Here is a 17,082-nt window from a genome sequence, read left to right on the forward strand (position 1 = left end):
TGGGTGGTCGAGGCTCAAGCAGTTATATTAGATACATATTTCAGATAGTTTACTGCATTTCTTCCGCTTATTGTAATTTTCGCTGTCTACATGTTATTGCTTTATAATTATTAAAGAATATAAATTGGTAAAAAAGTAATTTGTTCAAACAGTCGGCTTGCCTAGCTCACATTAGTAGGCGCCGTCACAACTCCCGAGGGTGGGAAATTCGGTCGTGACAATAACCAAAAGAAAAAAAAAAACAAATCACATAAAACACGATAAGAAAATGAATTAGAAACACTTCGAAGCAATGATCTTATCTTGACAAATTACTCATAGCCAAATTAAGTAATTTCAAACATGTAGTATGGCTGAAGCAAATAAGAGAGACTACAAAGGACAAGGACAATAAATTTGTCCACCGGGTGTTCGCTAGATGATTTTGCTATGATATCCTTGAGCTACAATATTTGAGTCCAACTACTAAGGTTCAACTTGTTCATATTCATGTGGAATTGACTCATAAACCTAAAAATAGCTCTAAATGCACGAAAATTTCCTACTTTTAAGTTTTCTATTTTTACTTTCTTTAGATATCAGTTATGTTAAATAAGGAATAATCAAATATACAAAATATAATTAATTTTGACGTCCTAAAAATTAGAAAAATAACTTAAAGTACTTTTTTATCCAATATGTAATATATTTTTAAAGGGTAAAAATGACAAATGATATTTTACTAAGAGCCTTCGTGCTTTTAATATATATATATATATAAAGAGAGAGAGATATTAAGCTCTGCGCGTAAAATTATTCAATTATAATATTAAATAATATATTTGAGTTTTAAAATAAAAATTAAAGAAAGAAAAAATGTAGCCTATGATTACTTTGGATGTTACTAAAATTTAGTAATCCTTTTCATCACCAGTTTGACTTTATTTATGGAACAATCAGCCACAATTTTGGATGTTTGCCACCTTCACTAATTTATTAAAAAAAATTATGCTGTATTTTTTATTTCATATAAAAGACGATGTAATAAATTACACGTAATTAAAATTTATTATTTTTATGTTAAAATTAAGTGTAATTCATAGACCATCGTGCAATATAGTACCCTAGAACTAAATTAAGCTACAGTTTGTGTTGGTTAAAATTATAATGTAAACATTTCATAAATTATTATTTAAGATTTTAAAATAAATCATGTATTTGCTCATATTCCAAATCATACAGAAACAAATAAGAATCCTATGGAAAGATGGACTTTTATTAATGGCTTGAGCTCTGCAGGCGCACGTTAAGCAGGAAGCTAACGTGCGCATAACGACGATGGCCAAACGTAAATCTCAACCAACTACACCGCCTACGATACCAGAAAACGACGTAGGAGGAAGAATGGTAACACCGGAGACAGGGGTGCCACAAGTGATAGGACAAATGCAGCTCGTACAATGGATGACTGGGATGGGTAGTGCACCAACGATCATGCAAGCTTTAAAATGTAACAATGAAGAGAAATCAGTGGAGGAAGATGTTAATAATGCAGCGAGGAAATTGAATTTTTCGGTGAATCGAGTAGAACCTAAACAATAGGAGCCGTCTTTAGCTGATGTGGTAAAAGGCAACATATTTGTACAACAGTTAATGAAATTGGAATACTATCCTCCAGTAATGAAGGAATGAGTGAAGATTGTTCGGTTGAATCGAGCTGAAGTTGCAGAGCAAACTCAAAAATGGAAGGAGATAGTTATTGGGTATGTATTGGGGGGAAACCCTAATTTCAAAGAAATGCTAAAGTTTGTGTATGAGGTGTGAAACTTTGTTACTGCACCTCACATGTACTTACATGATGATGGATATTTTATCTTTCGATTTAATTCTGAGGAGGATAAGAACAAACTTATACAACAAGGACCATATACATATCATAATCGACCTATGATTCTGAAGCAGTGGGAACCAAATTTTTAGATGAACAAGGAATTGGCTAGGAAAATACCTATTTGGGTGATTTTCCCAGGACTACCTATACAATACTGGACTCCAAAAAACTTGGGAAGGATAGCCAGCTACTTAGGAAAACCTATATGCCTAGATAGACTTACAACTGAAGGGAAAAGGGTATCCTATGCACGTATGCTGGTGGAGATGGATGTTTCACAAGACCTACCTGAAACTATGTTAATAGAAGAAGAGTAAGGTCATTATAAAGAACAAATTCTGGAATATGAATGGAAACCTATGTACTGTGGACAATGTTGTCAAATAGGAACTCATGAGGAGAAGTGTGAGAAGGCAGTGAAGAAGAAGGCAAATGATGGATATGTAGAACAGGTTGGAAAACAGAAACAAAGGCAGGGGAAAATGGGTAATAACCAGATTAAAAAGCAATGGAAGGCTAAACCTATTACTAAACAAGTAGTAGAGCAGAAGGGACAAAGCAGTGAACAAAAACAAGAGGATGATCAGCTGATTAGGAAACCAGTAGTGCAGAAGGAGCAAAATATGACACCAGCAAAGGAACAACAAGACAGAGTGGAAAAAATGATTGAGCAGGGAATGAAAATGCAACCATTTCATAAATCCAGGGGTAAACAAAAGATGAAAGATAAAGCAAATTCACAACAAAAAGGAGCATTGATGGAAAAAGAAATTATGAGCATGCTGAATAAAAACAGATATAGCCCACTAGTTATACAGGAGAATGACAACACTAGAAGAGTGGCTGAAGGGATTAGCCTCAATGAGGAGAATCCTCCATGATCATTAGCTCTTGGAACATAAGGGGGCTTAATAAGCTCTATAAGTAAAAAGAACTCAAGGCCTTTTTGCTTGATCAAAAAGTAACTTTACTAGGTTGCCTTGAGACAAGAATAAAATCTAGAAGTAGTATGAAAGTTAAAGAGAAGTTTAGTAAGGACTGGAAAATATATTCAGATGAAGCTGTGACAAATAATGGGCGAATTTGGCTATTCTGGAAAGATAATATGATTCAGGTCCAGATAATTGGGACTACTTTTCAATTAGTTCATTGTATGGTGAAAGATAAGAGATCAAGCCTCTCAAATTACATTACTTTTGTGTATGAAAAGAACAAGCTAAATGAAAGAAAGGAACTATGGTAGAAACTAAGACAGATTAACAACAACATGCAAGAGACTTGGCAGATTATTGGAGATTTTAACAATGTCTTGTCTGTACATGATAGACTCAATGGGCAACCAGTACATCAAGCTGAAATGATAGATTTTCAAGAATGCATAAAGGATATTGGACTGGGGCAATTAAACAAGAAAGGATGTGAATGGACCTGGTGTAATAAAAGAGGCGCTGAAGAGAGAATTTATAGTAATATAGACCGGACATTTGGAAATGCTTCTTGGCTAACTCATTACAGTAGCCTTGAAGCAATTTACGAATTGCCAGGTGTCTTAGATCACTCTCCCATTGTTATCAACACTGAGGTAATGAGGAATCACTTACCTAAACCCTTCAAATTATATACTGTATTACTTAAGCAGAAGAAGTTTGATGAAGCAGTTAAAGAGGTATGGAGCCAAAATATTCAGGGCTATGCTATGTTTTCAGTCTGGAGGAAGTTGCAAAAGCTAAAGGATAGAACAAAGACAATGAATAGAGAACTGAATTCACTGAAGAAAAAGATAGGACAGGCTAGAGAACAGTTGAAAAATGTTCAAGGAGAAATTGATAAAGACCCTTTTAACAGTCTGTTAATAAACACAGAGAAGAAGCTGCTAGTACAGATTGAAAAATGGGAAGGTATTAATAAACAGGTACTAAGGCAAAGATCAAGCACAATGTGGATTCAGGCAGGAGATCAAAATTCAAAAATTTTCCATGCTCACTTGAAGGCCAGACAATCAAAGAATAGAATATCAGCAATCTATAATGATCAAGGGGACAAATTGACAGATGCTGCTATGATAGAACAAGAATTTAGAGGATTTTTCCAAGCTCTGTTGGGTACATCAGCTAGAGAATTACCTTGTATTGATATTGACATAGCAAGGGATGGACACTGTCTTAGTAAGGAGCAACAACAACTCCTTAGTGCAAAAGTAACAGAGGAGGAAATTGACAAAGCAGTTAGAGAATTGCCAAATGATAAAGCACTGGGAATTGATGGATTCCCAGCAGAATTCTTCAAAACCTATTGGAGTCTGATTGGAGAAGAAACCAAAAAAACAACTCAAGAGTTCTTCAGAGAAGGCAGAATGCTAAAAAGTATAAACTGTACCACTGTGACTTTGGTTCCAAAGGTCACAAGTCCAAGATTTATCAAGGAGTTTAGACCAATAGCATGTTATACTACCATGTACAAAATTATAGCAAAGATCATTACAGATAGATTGAAGCTGGTAGTTGACTCTATTGTGGGACCTGCTTAGTCTGCATTTATAGAGGGGAGGAACATATTGGACAATGTAATTATAACACATGAGCTGGTAAAAGGATACTATCAGAAAGTGGTTTCACCTAGGTGCTGTATTAAAGTTAACATAAGGAAAGCATATGACTCTGTGGAATGACCTTTCTTAAGGATGATTCTGATGGAGTTTGGATTGCCTGTGGGATTTGTGAAATTGATAATGGAGTGTGTGACCACAATCAGTTATTCTTTGTTATTGAATGGGGGATTAACAGAAAGATTCCAAGCAAAAAAGGGATTAAGATGAGGAGACCCCATGTCTCCTTACTTGTTTGTGTTGGTGATGGAATATCTAAATAGATCTTTGAAGAAGCTGAAACATATTACATACTTTAACTATCATCCAATATGCTCCAGGAATCATATAACACATATCTGCTTTGCAGATGATCTGATACTATGTTGTAGAGCAAACAAGATTTCAATACAACTATTACTAGAGAAACTCAATCATTTTTCTGAGGTTTCAAGTCTGCAAGCTAATATGGAGAAGAGTGCACTGTATATTGCTGGGGTTTCTAAAGAATTTAAGGAACAAATACTAGAAGAATTGCAATTCATTCTGGGAGACCTTCTATTCAAGCATTTAGGTGTGCCGCTATATTCAAAGAAGCTGTCTATTCAACAATGGATGCCTCTGGTTGAGAAGATAACAACAAGAATCAACTGTTGGACATCAAAATTCTTGTCATACAGTGGGAGAATGCAACTGCTAAAGAGTGTGGTTTTTGATATGCAAACGTACTGGGCACAAGTTTTTTTACTGCCTAAGAAGATCATTAAGATGATAACTACAGTATGTGGAACTTTCCTATGGACCGGAATTAATGAACCTTCTAGGAGAGCATTGGTAGCTTGGGTCACTATATGTAAGCCAAAATCAGCAGGTGGACTTAATGTTTTGGACCTCCATTATTGGAATAAGCCTGCTCTGTGCAAGTTACTATGGGCTATAACTGAACGAAAGGATACTTTGTGGATTCAATGGGTTCACAGCTTCTACATCAAAAACAGAAATGTTGAAAATATGAGTACTCCAAAGCAGGCATGCTGGATAGTAAAGAAGATTTTTGATGCAAGGGATTGGCTTAGGCAGAATAATCCTAATGAAACTCTAAAAACTTTTGCAAGTCAAGTAAGTTCTGTATTAAGAAGTTATACACTGCCTCAAGACCACAATATCAGAAGTGCAACTGCAAGAGACTAACTATTGCCTCAAAAGCAATACCTAGACACCAGTTTATTCTTTGATTGGCACTGCATAAGAGATTGGCTACAGTCGAGAGACTACAGAAATGAGGAATAGTAGTAAGCAAAGACTGTGTACTGTACAGAAGTAATGTTGAGGAAACATTTGAACACTTACTATTTGATTGTGCATACTCTAGAACCATGTGGGCTAAAATGTTGAGCTGGGCAGGAGTAAAGCATCATATAGGAAGCTGGGATGATGAGATCGAATGGATAGCAAAAGTAGCTATAAACAGAATCAAGGGTGAAATTTTAGTGTTCCTATTTACAACAGTGGTTTATCATGTATGGACTGAAAGGAACAATAGAAGATTCCAAGGAAAAGAGATAACATGCAACAAGAGAATCAAGGAGATTGTTCTAATGTTACACATAAGAGGACAGAGTGTAGAAAACTGAAAAAAAGAATTAGAATAGCTCAACAGTTATCCTGGCTAGATAGTCTGTAATTAGAAGCTAGGTATTGATAGCAGAAGTGTTTTTTTGATGTTTTGTTTATTGCTTAAAGATATGATATATTGTAACGATCCGACTGGTCATTTTGAACTTTTACACTTTTCTCGCCAGTTCTCGGGCATGACTTGCCCCGCGTGATATATTATGCCTTATGTAAATTATTGGTTTTGGTTTTCAGGGTAATCAAAATGAATTTGGAAGAACAACTCTCAGTTTGAAGCCTTAAATTTAAAAGGTTTGACCAAGAGTTGACTTTTTTGTATATGATCTCGGATCAGAATTTTTATGATTTGGTTAGCTCCATTAGGTGATTTGGGACTTAGGAGCATGATCAAAATGCAGTTTGGAGGTCCGTGGAAGGTTAAGGCTTAAATTAGTGAAATTGAGATTTCGACGTTTTTCGGTTGATAGGTGAGATTTTGATATAGAGGTCGGAATGGAATTCCGAGAGTCGCAGTAGCTTCGTTTTGTCATTTGGGATGTGTGTGCAAAGTTTCAGGTCATTCGGACAAGATTTAATAGACTTTTTGATCGAAAGCATAATTTAAGAGTTCTTGGAGTTCTTAGGCTTGAATCCTATGTTAAATTGGTGATTTGATATTGTTGTGAGTGTTCTGAAGTTTTGAACAAGTTTGAACGATGTCATGGGATGTGTTGGTACAATTGGTTTGAAGTTCCGGGGTTCCGGGTAGGTTCCGGGATGTTTTAGGCCGAAAATCATAGCTGTAGCAGGTCCAGAAGGGTTGCAGGCCTCAGAACCCACCAGCGCGGTCCACATAAAAAGAAGTTCGGCCGCGGTATGTGCTGTGCGGACCGCACAAAATGAAGTGCGGCCGCGGTAGGTGCTGTGCAGACCGCACAAAATGCAGTGTGGCCGCGGTGGGGGACATTTCACTGGTCCTATTTTGGAAGCTCATATCTTTTGATCTACAATGAATTTTGGGATAATTTAAAAGCAAAAGTTGTAGCCCTTCGTGTCTAGTTTCTAGAAAGATACAGATATTGCAATTTGGACATCTGTAGCAAAGGTTATGGACAAAATACTAAAGTTTGTCACTGCAGAGGAAAGCCTGTGCGGCCACAGTCATTTTTGTGCGGACCGCTCTGATTTTGTGCGGATCGCGGTCGATTTTGTGTGGTCCGCGGAGGTGGAAATCTGTGGGTTACTCCATAAATACAAGGTTTTGGGTATTATTTGATATTTTGACCTAGAGAGCTCGAATTTTGGCGATTTTTCGAAGGTTTTTCAAGAAATTCATCGGGGTAAGTGATTTTAACTCAGATTTGGCTAGAGTACATGTATCTATCATTGAATTCATCATTTAATTCGTGATTTGGGAAGAAATTGTAAACTCTTTCAAAAATGTAAAATGATGATTTGAAGGACCAAATAGTATCAAATAGTATCGGAATCGAATAATTTTCGTATGGTTAGACTCGTGAGAGTATAAGGATTTTAGTTTTGTGAATTTTGGTCAAATTACGAGATGTGGGCCCGGGGGTCGGGTTTGACCAATTTCGGGAATTTTGTGGTAATTTGATTATTTTCGAGTGGGCTTTGTTCCCTTAGCACATTTTGATGGTTTTGTACTGATTTCGGCTAGATTTGGAGCATCCGGAGGTCGATTCGAGAGGCAAAGACATCACGGGCTAGATTTCGGACCGGATAGAGGTGAGTAATGATTGTAAATGATGTTCTGAGGGTTTGAAACCCCGGATTGCACATCGTAGTGCTATGTTGAGGTAAGGCACACGCTTGACGACGAGCGTGGGGTCATGTACTATTGGGGATTGTGACTTGGTCCATCCCAATTGATGATTTTATCGCGTATTTGACTGAAACTAATTGCTATCATCATTATTTGGGTTGCATGCCATATTTGGGCCTAGTGCCAGCTATTTGAACCCTTCGGGGATTGTTGTTGATATTTCCTCACTATTTTGATTTTATAGTTGAACTCAATCATGTTATTTTCCATTGTTTTCAAAACTCAGCCAAGTTTATTTTGCTTTTACACTTGAAATGATATTTCAAACAACATTTTTTGGGCTGAGCATCATGTTTTACTGTTGCCCGAGTGGCTTATGTGATTTTTGACTGAGTAAGGCCGAGGGACTGTATTGTGAGGATACTTTTGGATCAGGCTGAACGTCGCAACAGTGAGATACTGATTTGATTATGAGGCCGAGGGCCTGAGATATGTACGCCACGGGGTGACTTGTTGATTGATATGAGGCCGAGGGCCTAGATTTGATGCCACGAGATGGCTTGATATTGCGCTTGGGCCATAAGGGCACCTCCCAGAGTATGCACACCCCCAGTGAGCGCGGGTACCCATCGTGATATGAGATATAGCTCGAGGGGCTGGTACTGTTATGAGATTGTGCCCGAGGGGCGAACCTTTATGTGTTTATCTTCTTAATTGCCTGTCATTACCTGTTGATTGTGTATTTGTGCCAGAGGGGTAGATTTCTATTCTTATCTGCACTAATTGTTTTGCATTCATTTGCATAACTGTTGAAAAAGTCATTTTCAAAAAGTTTCAAAATGAGCTAAGATGTTTTTAAGAGATTTTACAGCTTCACTACTTTCTTACTGGATTTGAACTGCTTCTATACAACATCCTGATATGCTTTATGTGATTTCTTACCATTCAGACTTTAGTTATGATTATTACTCACTAAGTTGGAGTACTCACTTACTCCCTACACCTTGTGTGCAGATTTATGTATTTATACACCCGGTAGCAGGTTTTGGCTGATCGGAGGCAGAGTCATCAGAGTTTAGCAAGGTAGCTGCCAGCGTTCGTAGCACTGCTTTTCTCTCTAATCATTTCATTAGTCTGTGTTTGTACACTTCAGACTTTCAGTTGTATTTATACCCTAGTAGATGCTCGTGATTTGTGACACCCCGGTTAGGGCTGTGTTGGGTTATACTTTCACACCTTATTGACATTATCCTCTACTTAGTATTGCTATATCATGTTTTAGACTGCTTTTATGATATTTAACTGTTTAAAAAGTGAATTAGGTATAATTGGATGGCCTTGTCTTCACGAGAGGCGTCATCATGACCGGGTTCGGGTTTAGGGTCGTGACAAGTTGGTATCAAAGCCTAGGTTACATAGGCCTCACGAGTCATGAGCAGGTTTAGTAGAGTCCCGCGGATAGGTACAGAGACATCTGTACTTATCCTCGAGAGGCTACAGAACCTTTAGGAAAAATTTCACATTCTTGAATTCTTATCGTGCGTCCTTGATTCAGCTTGAAAAGTAACTCTTTGAATTCCTTCCACGCGTTCGTATGCGCACATGAGCGATTAGTATCAGATGTGCATCGATGGCTTGTGATTCCATGATCGAGGGGCGAGATACGATCTCTGTGTGTTGATGTTGGGACAGTTTGGATGACTTGAGGCCGGATTTTTGCCTATAGCTTGAGCACCAAGGTGCTGATTGTGTGAGCAAGTGCTTTTGAATTTATATGTTCGGTATTTTTCCCTATTAGTGGAAGTGACGGATGGATGGCTATGTAATGAGAATGTTAGTGCTGCAAGATGTATTCGTATGATTTGGAAGTGACGAGAAAAGTATACTGGAGGATAGAAGAACTATTAGGTGCTTGATTTCCATCTTGATTCGAGTTATAACCCGTATTATGGGCATGTGAAGAATTTTTCATGTTTCCTAGTTGAGAGTGGAGTAGATTTCATGTTGCGGTATGAGTTCAGACTCAAGAAAACTAAGTGACCGCGTAATGGTTATGACGGTGGAAGGTATACATAAATGTTAGTTTAAGGCGAAGCAGGTGGGTTATCTCCTGCGAAGTGTTCTGGAGTTGTGTGATCTTTATGTTGTCTGTTAGAAGATCCCATTTACAAGTGAAATATATGTGTGAATTTAATTTGGGTCCCTTAGTAGAGTGGGTTTAATTGTTACGAGAGTAAATGCGAGATTTGTAGAAGAAATGAAGTACCAGATGGTCTGTGTTCCACGAGCTTATGAAGGATTGAGTTAATCTCACTATGGTGTTATGGTAGCAATAAAGTGTATGCATTATGAGTTATGGTGCGTGTTTTGATCTATGGCTTTGAGCCAAGTGGGGGAGCCCGCTATTGAATAGTTGATTGCACGGTTATGTGCTCTAATGGTTCCAGCTCTAGGCGAATCAGTTATGGCTCGAGTAAAGGAAATTTTAATAAAGGCTATGTTATGCTTTATAGGTGTACGAGAATCGAGAATGATTTGAGTTGTGGTTGGTAAGGAATGCTCGGTGCATAGGGCAGGAAGTTGGTTGGTTATATTGGAATGAGGTCACATTCTACAGTGTCGGAGTGCTAGTGAAACACATGTTGTTCGGTTCGTTTAATCAATCTAACTGCAGGTTGAGTAGAGTGGATGGCTCTAGAGAATTGTCCTATTGTGTTCAAAACTCTACATGCAATAATTGGAGGCTTTCAAGTTGCACTTATGGCTAGAAATTGAGTTTTCAATGGAAGATGGAAAGACTTGTGGTATTTTCTATATTAATTATAGGATTCTATATATCAGTATTGGGAAGGTGAAGGTAATGGCTTTGGGGAACACTTAAAAGAGTATTCAGTAGCTTATGAGCCTTAGACTGTGCGGCTTTATGCTTGGGTTCCGTGTGGTAAGTCTAGGTTGAGGAATTGTGATGATATAGCAAGGAGGGATATCAAGCTGAAGGTAAATCAGAACGGAACTCGGATAGATGGGGTAGCTTGGTAGTAGTCCGGATCGGCATGGTAAGGATATGATTAGCTCCTTGGGGGTGTTCAAGGTAATGAGTTTTTAGGGGTATTTCGCGGCAATGCCCTTGGGTTTTAGTGGCTTGCGTAGGTTGAGTGAGTTAGGAAGATTCAGTCCTGACGAACTTGTTGTGCAAAGGGGAGTCGGAGAATTCTTGTCGATTTCTACCATGGTTAGAGATGTATAGTTCTGCCGGCATGAGGAGCAGGGGATGTATAGTGATTTTCTTCTAGGTTGGGCTCAATGGAAAGTTCTTGGTTGGTTGAGTACATAGTTGCTTGTGGTTTGGAAGGGATATAAAGTTCTCATGGTTATCCTAGGATGGTATGGTATATGCGATATGTGTGGAGGATCGAGATTTGCGTGTGTAAGGTTACAGTTCAGTTTTGAACGGAAAGTCATAAAATTCTTAGGCAGCATGAGCAGTTTCAGATGATTAGAGAAATGAGCTTCAGATGATTAGGGGGATGATCTTCAGATGATTAAGGAAATGGTATTGTTAGTTGGAGTGACTTGACGAGGGTATATGTTTTAGGAAATGCAATGTGATTAAGTTGATGGTACTTCAGTAGTATTGCGACACCTTCTTGTTAGATAGATGACTGGTGTTTGAGTTTTCTTGGTGGAACTGAGGAATTTCAGAGTATCTCCCATGGAATGATTGGGTATTTGAGGCGTGGTATGCATTCGAACGACGGGATTATGATCAGGTGTGTTGAGTCATGTTCCATATGGACTTAGAGTCAGGGAAGTTCTCACATTTAGGCTATATTGTAATTATAAGTCATGTGTATCAGCACTGTTTAGTGATTATTGGGGGTTTGGAGACCCGAGCAGATCTTTCGTTGCTTGGTATGTTAGATTTTGGATGTGATATTGGGTTTAGACTGGTTGTCTCCGTGTTATGTCATTTTGGACTATTGCGCTAAGGCAGCACTATTGGCTATGCCGGAAATGCCACGGATTGAGTGGCGAGGTTCGACGGATTATGTCCTAGTAGAGTGGTTTTATATTTCGAAGACCCAATGGACGGCTGGGAAGGATTGTCCTTCTTTGGTTTTAGACATCAATTGCACGTGGTCGTCAATTTCGAGCAGAGTGACTTGAGGTGTTTCATGTGGAGCAGTGTTTGGATAGGATCGCGCGTTGCAACGAAGTTATGTGGAGGTATGACCTTGCGGGTTAGATTCGTGTGTTCTATTCCAATAATGTGAGAGGAGTTCTCAGCCTTGTGTTGTGGTGGTACTGGTGAGCTTGAGGTACAACACTTTTATTTGAGTCATTTTCATGATTTGAGTATGTTCAGACTGTTGCTTATTGGTGCGCGTGTTGCGCAAGTTATGACTTAGGCCTGTATTAATGTGTCATGTCACCAGAGTAGTATGTTGGATTAGAGGAGACCGTTGGGATCATTAATGAATACAAAAGTGTTCGATTTCAGCATATCGAAGGGATAATATCGAGCTTCGGCTCAGATATTTCCTGTGGTATTTGCCAAAGGAGAAGTGGATTCTTGAATGGTTGATCTGGGAAATGGTTATGGCTTACTACGTGTTTTAGTGATCTTTGGCAGTATATGAAAGTGTCGGGGTGAGACTTTAGTTAATAAGAGTTTTTCTATCGGTATTCGGGTGTTGTGTGCAGTAGCTGTAATTAGAAGTTATCACTACGAGTGTTTGAGTTATGTGGTATATCAAGTGATTGCACTTGAGATTGCAGGTATGGGTTATTACAGCTGGTTCGGGCTTATTCTAAATATATATGTGAGATTCTGATCTTCTGGATGATTTCGGAAGTGGAAATGGGGTTCTAAGGTTTATGGGCTAGGTTGGATTGTGAAATTTTAGTTGCATTGTGTTATCTGACCTATATGAGATAGGGTGATACGGGATCACCCTCGAGTATATGCATGGTAAGGTTATTCAGCGATTGGTTAGCTTTTGGAACAACTCTGGGCACGTTCGAGGATGAACGTATGTTTAAGTGGGGGATGATGTAGCGACCCGACCGGTCGTTTTGAGCTTTTGAACTTTGCTCGCTAGATCTCGGGCATGACTTGCCCCGTGTGATATATTATGCCTTATGTAAATCGTTGGTTTTGGTTTTCAGGGTAATCAGAATGAATTTGGACGAACAACTCTTAGTTTGAAGCCTCAAATTTAAAAGGTTTGACCAAGAGTTGACTTGTTTGTATATGATCTCAGATAAAAAATTTTATGATTTTGTTAGCTCCGTTAGGTGATTTGGGACTTAGGGGCGTGATCGGAATGCATTTTGGAGGTCCGTAGAAGGTTTAGGCTTAAATTGGCGAAATTGAGATTTCGGCGTTTTCCGGTTGATAGGTGAGATTTAGATATAGAGATCGAAATGGAATTCTGAGAGTTGCAATAGCTTTGTTGTGTCATTTGGGATGTGTGTGCAAAGTTTCAGGTCATTTGGACGAGATTTAATAGACTTTTTGATCGAAACCATAATTTAAGAGTTCTTAGGCTTGAATCCTATGTTAAATTGGTGATTTGATGTTGTTGTGAGCGTTCCGAAGTTTTGAACAAGTCTGAATGATGTCATGGGATGTTTTGGTACAATTGGTTTGAAGTTCCGGGAGTTCCGGGTAGGTTCCGGGATGTTTTAGGCCGAAAATCATAGCTGTAGCAGGTCCAGAGGGTTGCAGGCCTCGAAACCCACCAGCGTGATCCGCACAAAAAGAAGTGCGGCCGCGGTATGTGTTGTGCGGACCACAAAAATGAAGTGTGGCCGCGGTAGGTGCTGTGCGGACCGCACAAAATGCACTGCGGCCGCGGTGGGGGACATTTCACTGGTCCTACTTCGGAAGCTCATATCTTTTGATCTACAAGGAATTTTGGGATGATTCAAAAACATAAGTTGTAGCACTTCGTGTCTAGTTTCCAGAAAGTAAAGATATTCAATTTGGGCATCTGTAGCAAAAGTTATGGCCAAAATACTAAAGCCTGTCATTGTAAAGGAAAGCCTGTGCGGCCGCGGTCGTTTTTGTGCGGACCGCACTGGTTTTGTGCGGACCGTGGTCGATTTTGTGCAGTCCGCGGAGGTGGAAATCTGTGAGGTACTCTATAAATACGAGGTTTTGGGTTTTATTTGATATTTTGACCTAGAGAGCTCGGATTTTGGCAATTTTTTGAAGTTTTTTCAAGAAATTCATCGGGGCAAGTGATTTTAACTCAGATTTGGCTAGAGTACATGAATCTATCATTGAATTCATCATTTAATTCGTGATTTGGGATGGAATTTGGGAAGAAATTGTAAAATCTTTCAAAAATGTAAAATGATGATTTGAAGGACCAAATGGTATCGGAATTGGATAATTTTTATATGGTTTGACTCGTGAGAGTATAAGGATTTTAATTTTGTGAATTCTGTCAAATTCCGAGATATGGGTCCGGGGGTCGGGTTTGACCAATTTCGGGAATTTTGTGGTAATTTGATTATTTTCGAGTGAGCTTTGTTCCCTTAGCACATTTTGATGGGTTTGTACTAATTTCGGCTAGATTTGGAGCATCCGGAGGCCGATTCGAGAGGCAAAGTCATCGCGGGCTAGAGTTCGGACTGGATAGAGGTAGGTAATGATTGTATATGATGTTCTGAGGGTTTGAAACCCCGGATTGCACATTGTAGTGCTATATTGAGGTGAGACACACGCTTGCCGACGAGCGTGGGGTTGTGTACTATTGGGGATTGTGACTTGGTCCGTCCCGATTGATGATTTTACCACGTATTTGACTGAAAACTAATTGCTATCATCATTATTTGGGCTGAATGCCATATTTGGGCCTAGTGCCAGCTATTTGAACCCTTCGGGGATTGTTGTTGATATTTCCTCACTATTTTGATTTTATAGTTGAACTCAGTCATGTTATTTTCCACTGTTTTCAAAACTCAGCCAAGTTTATTTTGCTTTAACACTTGAAATGATATTTCAAACAACATTTTTTGGGCTGAGCATCATGTTTTACTATTGCCCGAGTGGCTTATGTGATTTTTGACTGAGTAAGGCCGAGGGCCTGTATTGTGAGGATACTTTTGGATCGGGCTGCACGCCGAAATAGTGAGATACTGATTTGATTATGAGGCCGAGGGCCTGAGATATGTACGCCACGAGGTGGCTTGTTGATTGATATGAGGCCGAGGGCCTAGATTTGATGCCACGGGATGACTTGATATTGCACTTGGGCCGTAAGGGGCCCCTCCCGGAGTCTGCACACCCCCAGTGAGCGCGGGTACCAATCGTGATGTGAGATATAGCCCGAGGGGCTAGTACTGTTCCGAGATTGTGCCCAAGGGGCGAACCTTTATGTGTTTATCTTCTTAATTGCCTGTCATTACCTGTTGATTGTGTATTTGTGCCCGAGGGGCGGATTTCTATGCTTATCTGCACTAATTGTTTTGCATAACTGTTGAAAAAGTCATTTTCAAAGAAGTTTCAAACTGAGCTAAGATGTTTTTAAGAGATTTTATAGCTTCACTGCTTTCTTACTGGATTTGAACTGCTTCTATACAACATCCTGATATGCTTTACGTGATTTCTTACCATTCAGACTTTAGTTATGATTATTACTCAATGAGTTGGAGTACTCACTTTACTCCCTGCACCTTGTGTGCAGATTCAGGTATTTATACACCCGGTAGCGGGTTTTGGCTGATCGGAGGCAGAGTCATCAGAGTTTAGCAAGGTAGTTGCTGGCGTTCGCAGCACTGCTTTTCTCTCTCTTCATTTCATTAGTCTGTATTTGTACATTTCAGACTTTCAGTTGTATTTATACCCTAGTAGATGCTCGTGACTTGTGACACCCCGATTAGGGCTGTGTTGGGTTGTACTTCCGCACCTTATTGACATTATCCGCTACGTAGTATTGCTATATCATGTTTTAGACTACTTTTATGATATTTAACTGTTTAAAAAGTAAATTGGGCATAACTGGTTGGCCTTGTCTTCACGAGAGACACCATCATGACCGGGTTCAGGTTTAGGGTCGTGACATATATAGGAGCTAGCTCTAGAGTCCATAAGAGCTAGGGGAATGTAAATATTATACTTGGTTAAATAAAGATTTTGATTTAAACCAAAAATAAATAAACAAGAATCCTATTGTGTTGGAAAAGCAAATTTATGAAAAGAAAAAAAAAATCTTTCGGTTAGTTGTCCTCATTGAAAACAAAAGCAAATTAATTATCCTATATCAAATTTAAATATTTCTCAACATTAAACTAAAGGAACTAATTTATTTTAGGTTAAACCAAAATTTTAATATTAGCTCATTTTAAGTTTTAAATATTTAACTGATGTTCATAAGTTTTAAATATTTAACTGATGTTCATAAGTTTCTATTGTTAAACGAAAATTGAATTGGTTTGGGAATAAAAAAGGAAAAGACCTTAGCCTTAAAGATTTTGAAAGAAGTTATTGCTAAGAAAGAAAACTTAAATATTAGTAGCATATAGAGATAGATAGATTAAGTCATGCGCGTGAATCCTAATTTAATGAATATATTATTTTTAAAATTATTCAATTATAATATTAAATAATATATTTGAGTTTTAAAATAAAAATTAAAGAAAGATAAAATGTAGCCTATGATTACTTTGGATGTTAGTAAAAGTTAGTTATCCTTTTCATCACCAGTTTGACTTTATTTATGGAACAATCAGCCACAATTTTAATCTAAGGGATGTTTGCCACCTTCATTATTCTATAAAAAAAAATTTATGCTATATTTTTTATTTCATATAAAAGACGATATAATAAATTATACGTAATTAAAATTCATTATTTTTGTGTTAAAATTAAGTGTGATTCATAGACAATCGTGCAATATAGTACTCAGCAACTAAATTAAGCTACAGTTTGTGTTGATTAAAATTATAATGTAAATATTTAATAAATTATTATTTATGATTTTAAAATAAATCATGTATTTGCTCATATTCCAAATCATACAGAAACAAATAAGAATCCTATTGTGTTGGAAAAGCAAATTTATGAAAAGAAAAAAAAAATCTTTCGGCTAGTTGTCCTCATCGAAAACAAAAGTAAATTAATTATCCTATATCAAATTTAAATATTTCTCAACATTAAACTAAAGGAACTAATTTATTTTCTGTTAAACCAAATTTTTAATATTAGCTCATTTTAAG

At 38.0% G+C, this 17,082-nt stretch overlaps 1 protein-coding gene across 1 annotated transcript; it reads left to right on the forward strand.

Moving 5' to 3' along the window:
- Positions 1-4,534: 4,534 nt before the first annotated feature.
- Positions 4,535-5,645, forward strand: LOC104244340 (uncharacterized). The gene is made up of 2 exons (XM_009799751.1): positions 4,535-4,718; positions 4,825-5,645. The coding sequence occupies exons 1-2, from the start codon at positions 4,535-4,537 to the stop codon at positions 5,643-5,645; spliced, it is 1,005 nt and encodes a 334-aa protein (XP_009798053.1).
- Positions 5,646-17,082: the final 11,437 nt, after the last annotated feature.

This window comes from Nicotiana sylvestris, chromosome 4 (assembly GCF_000393655.2).
Source record: "Nicotiana sylvestris chromosome 4, ASM39365v2, whole genome shotgun sequence".
Taxonomy (NCBI): Eukaryota; Viridiplantae; Streptophyta; class Magnoliopsida; order Solanales; family Solanaceae; genus Nicotiana; species Nicotiana sylvestris.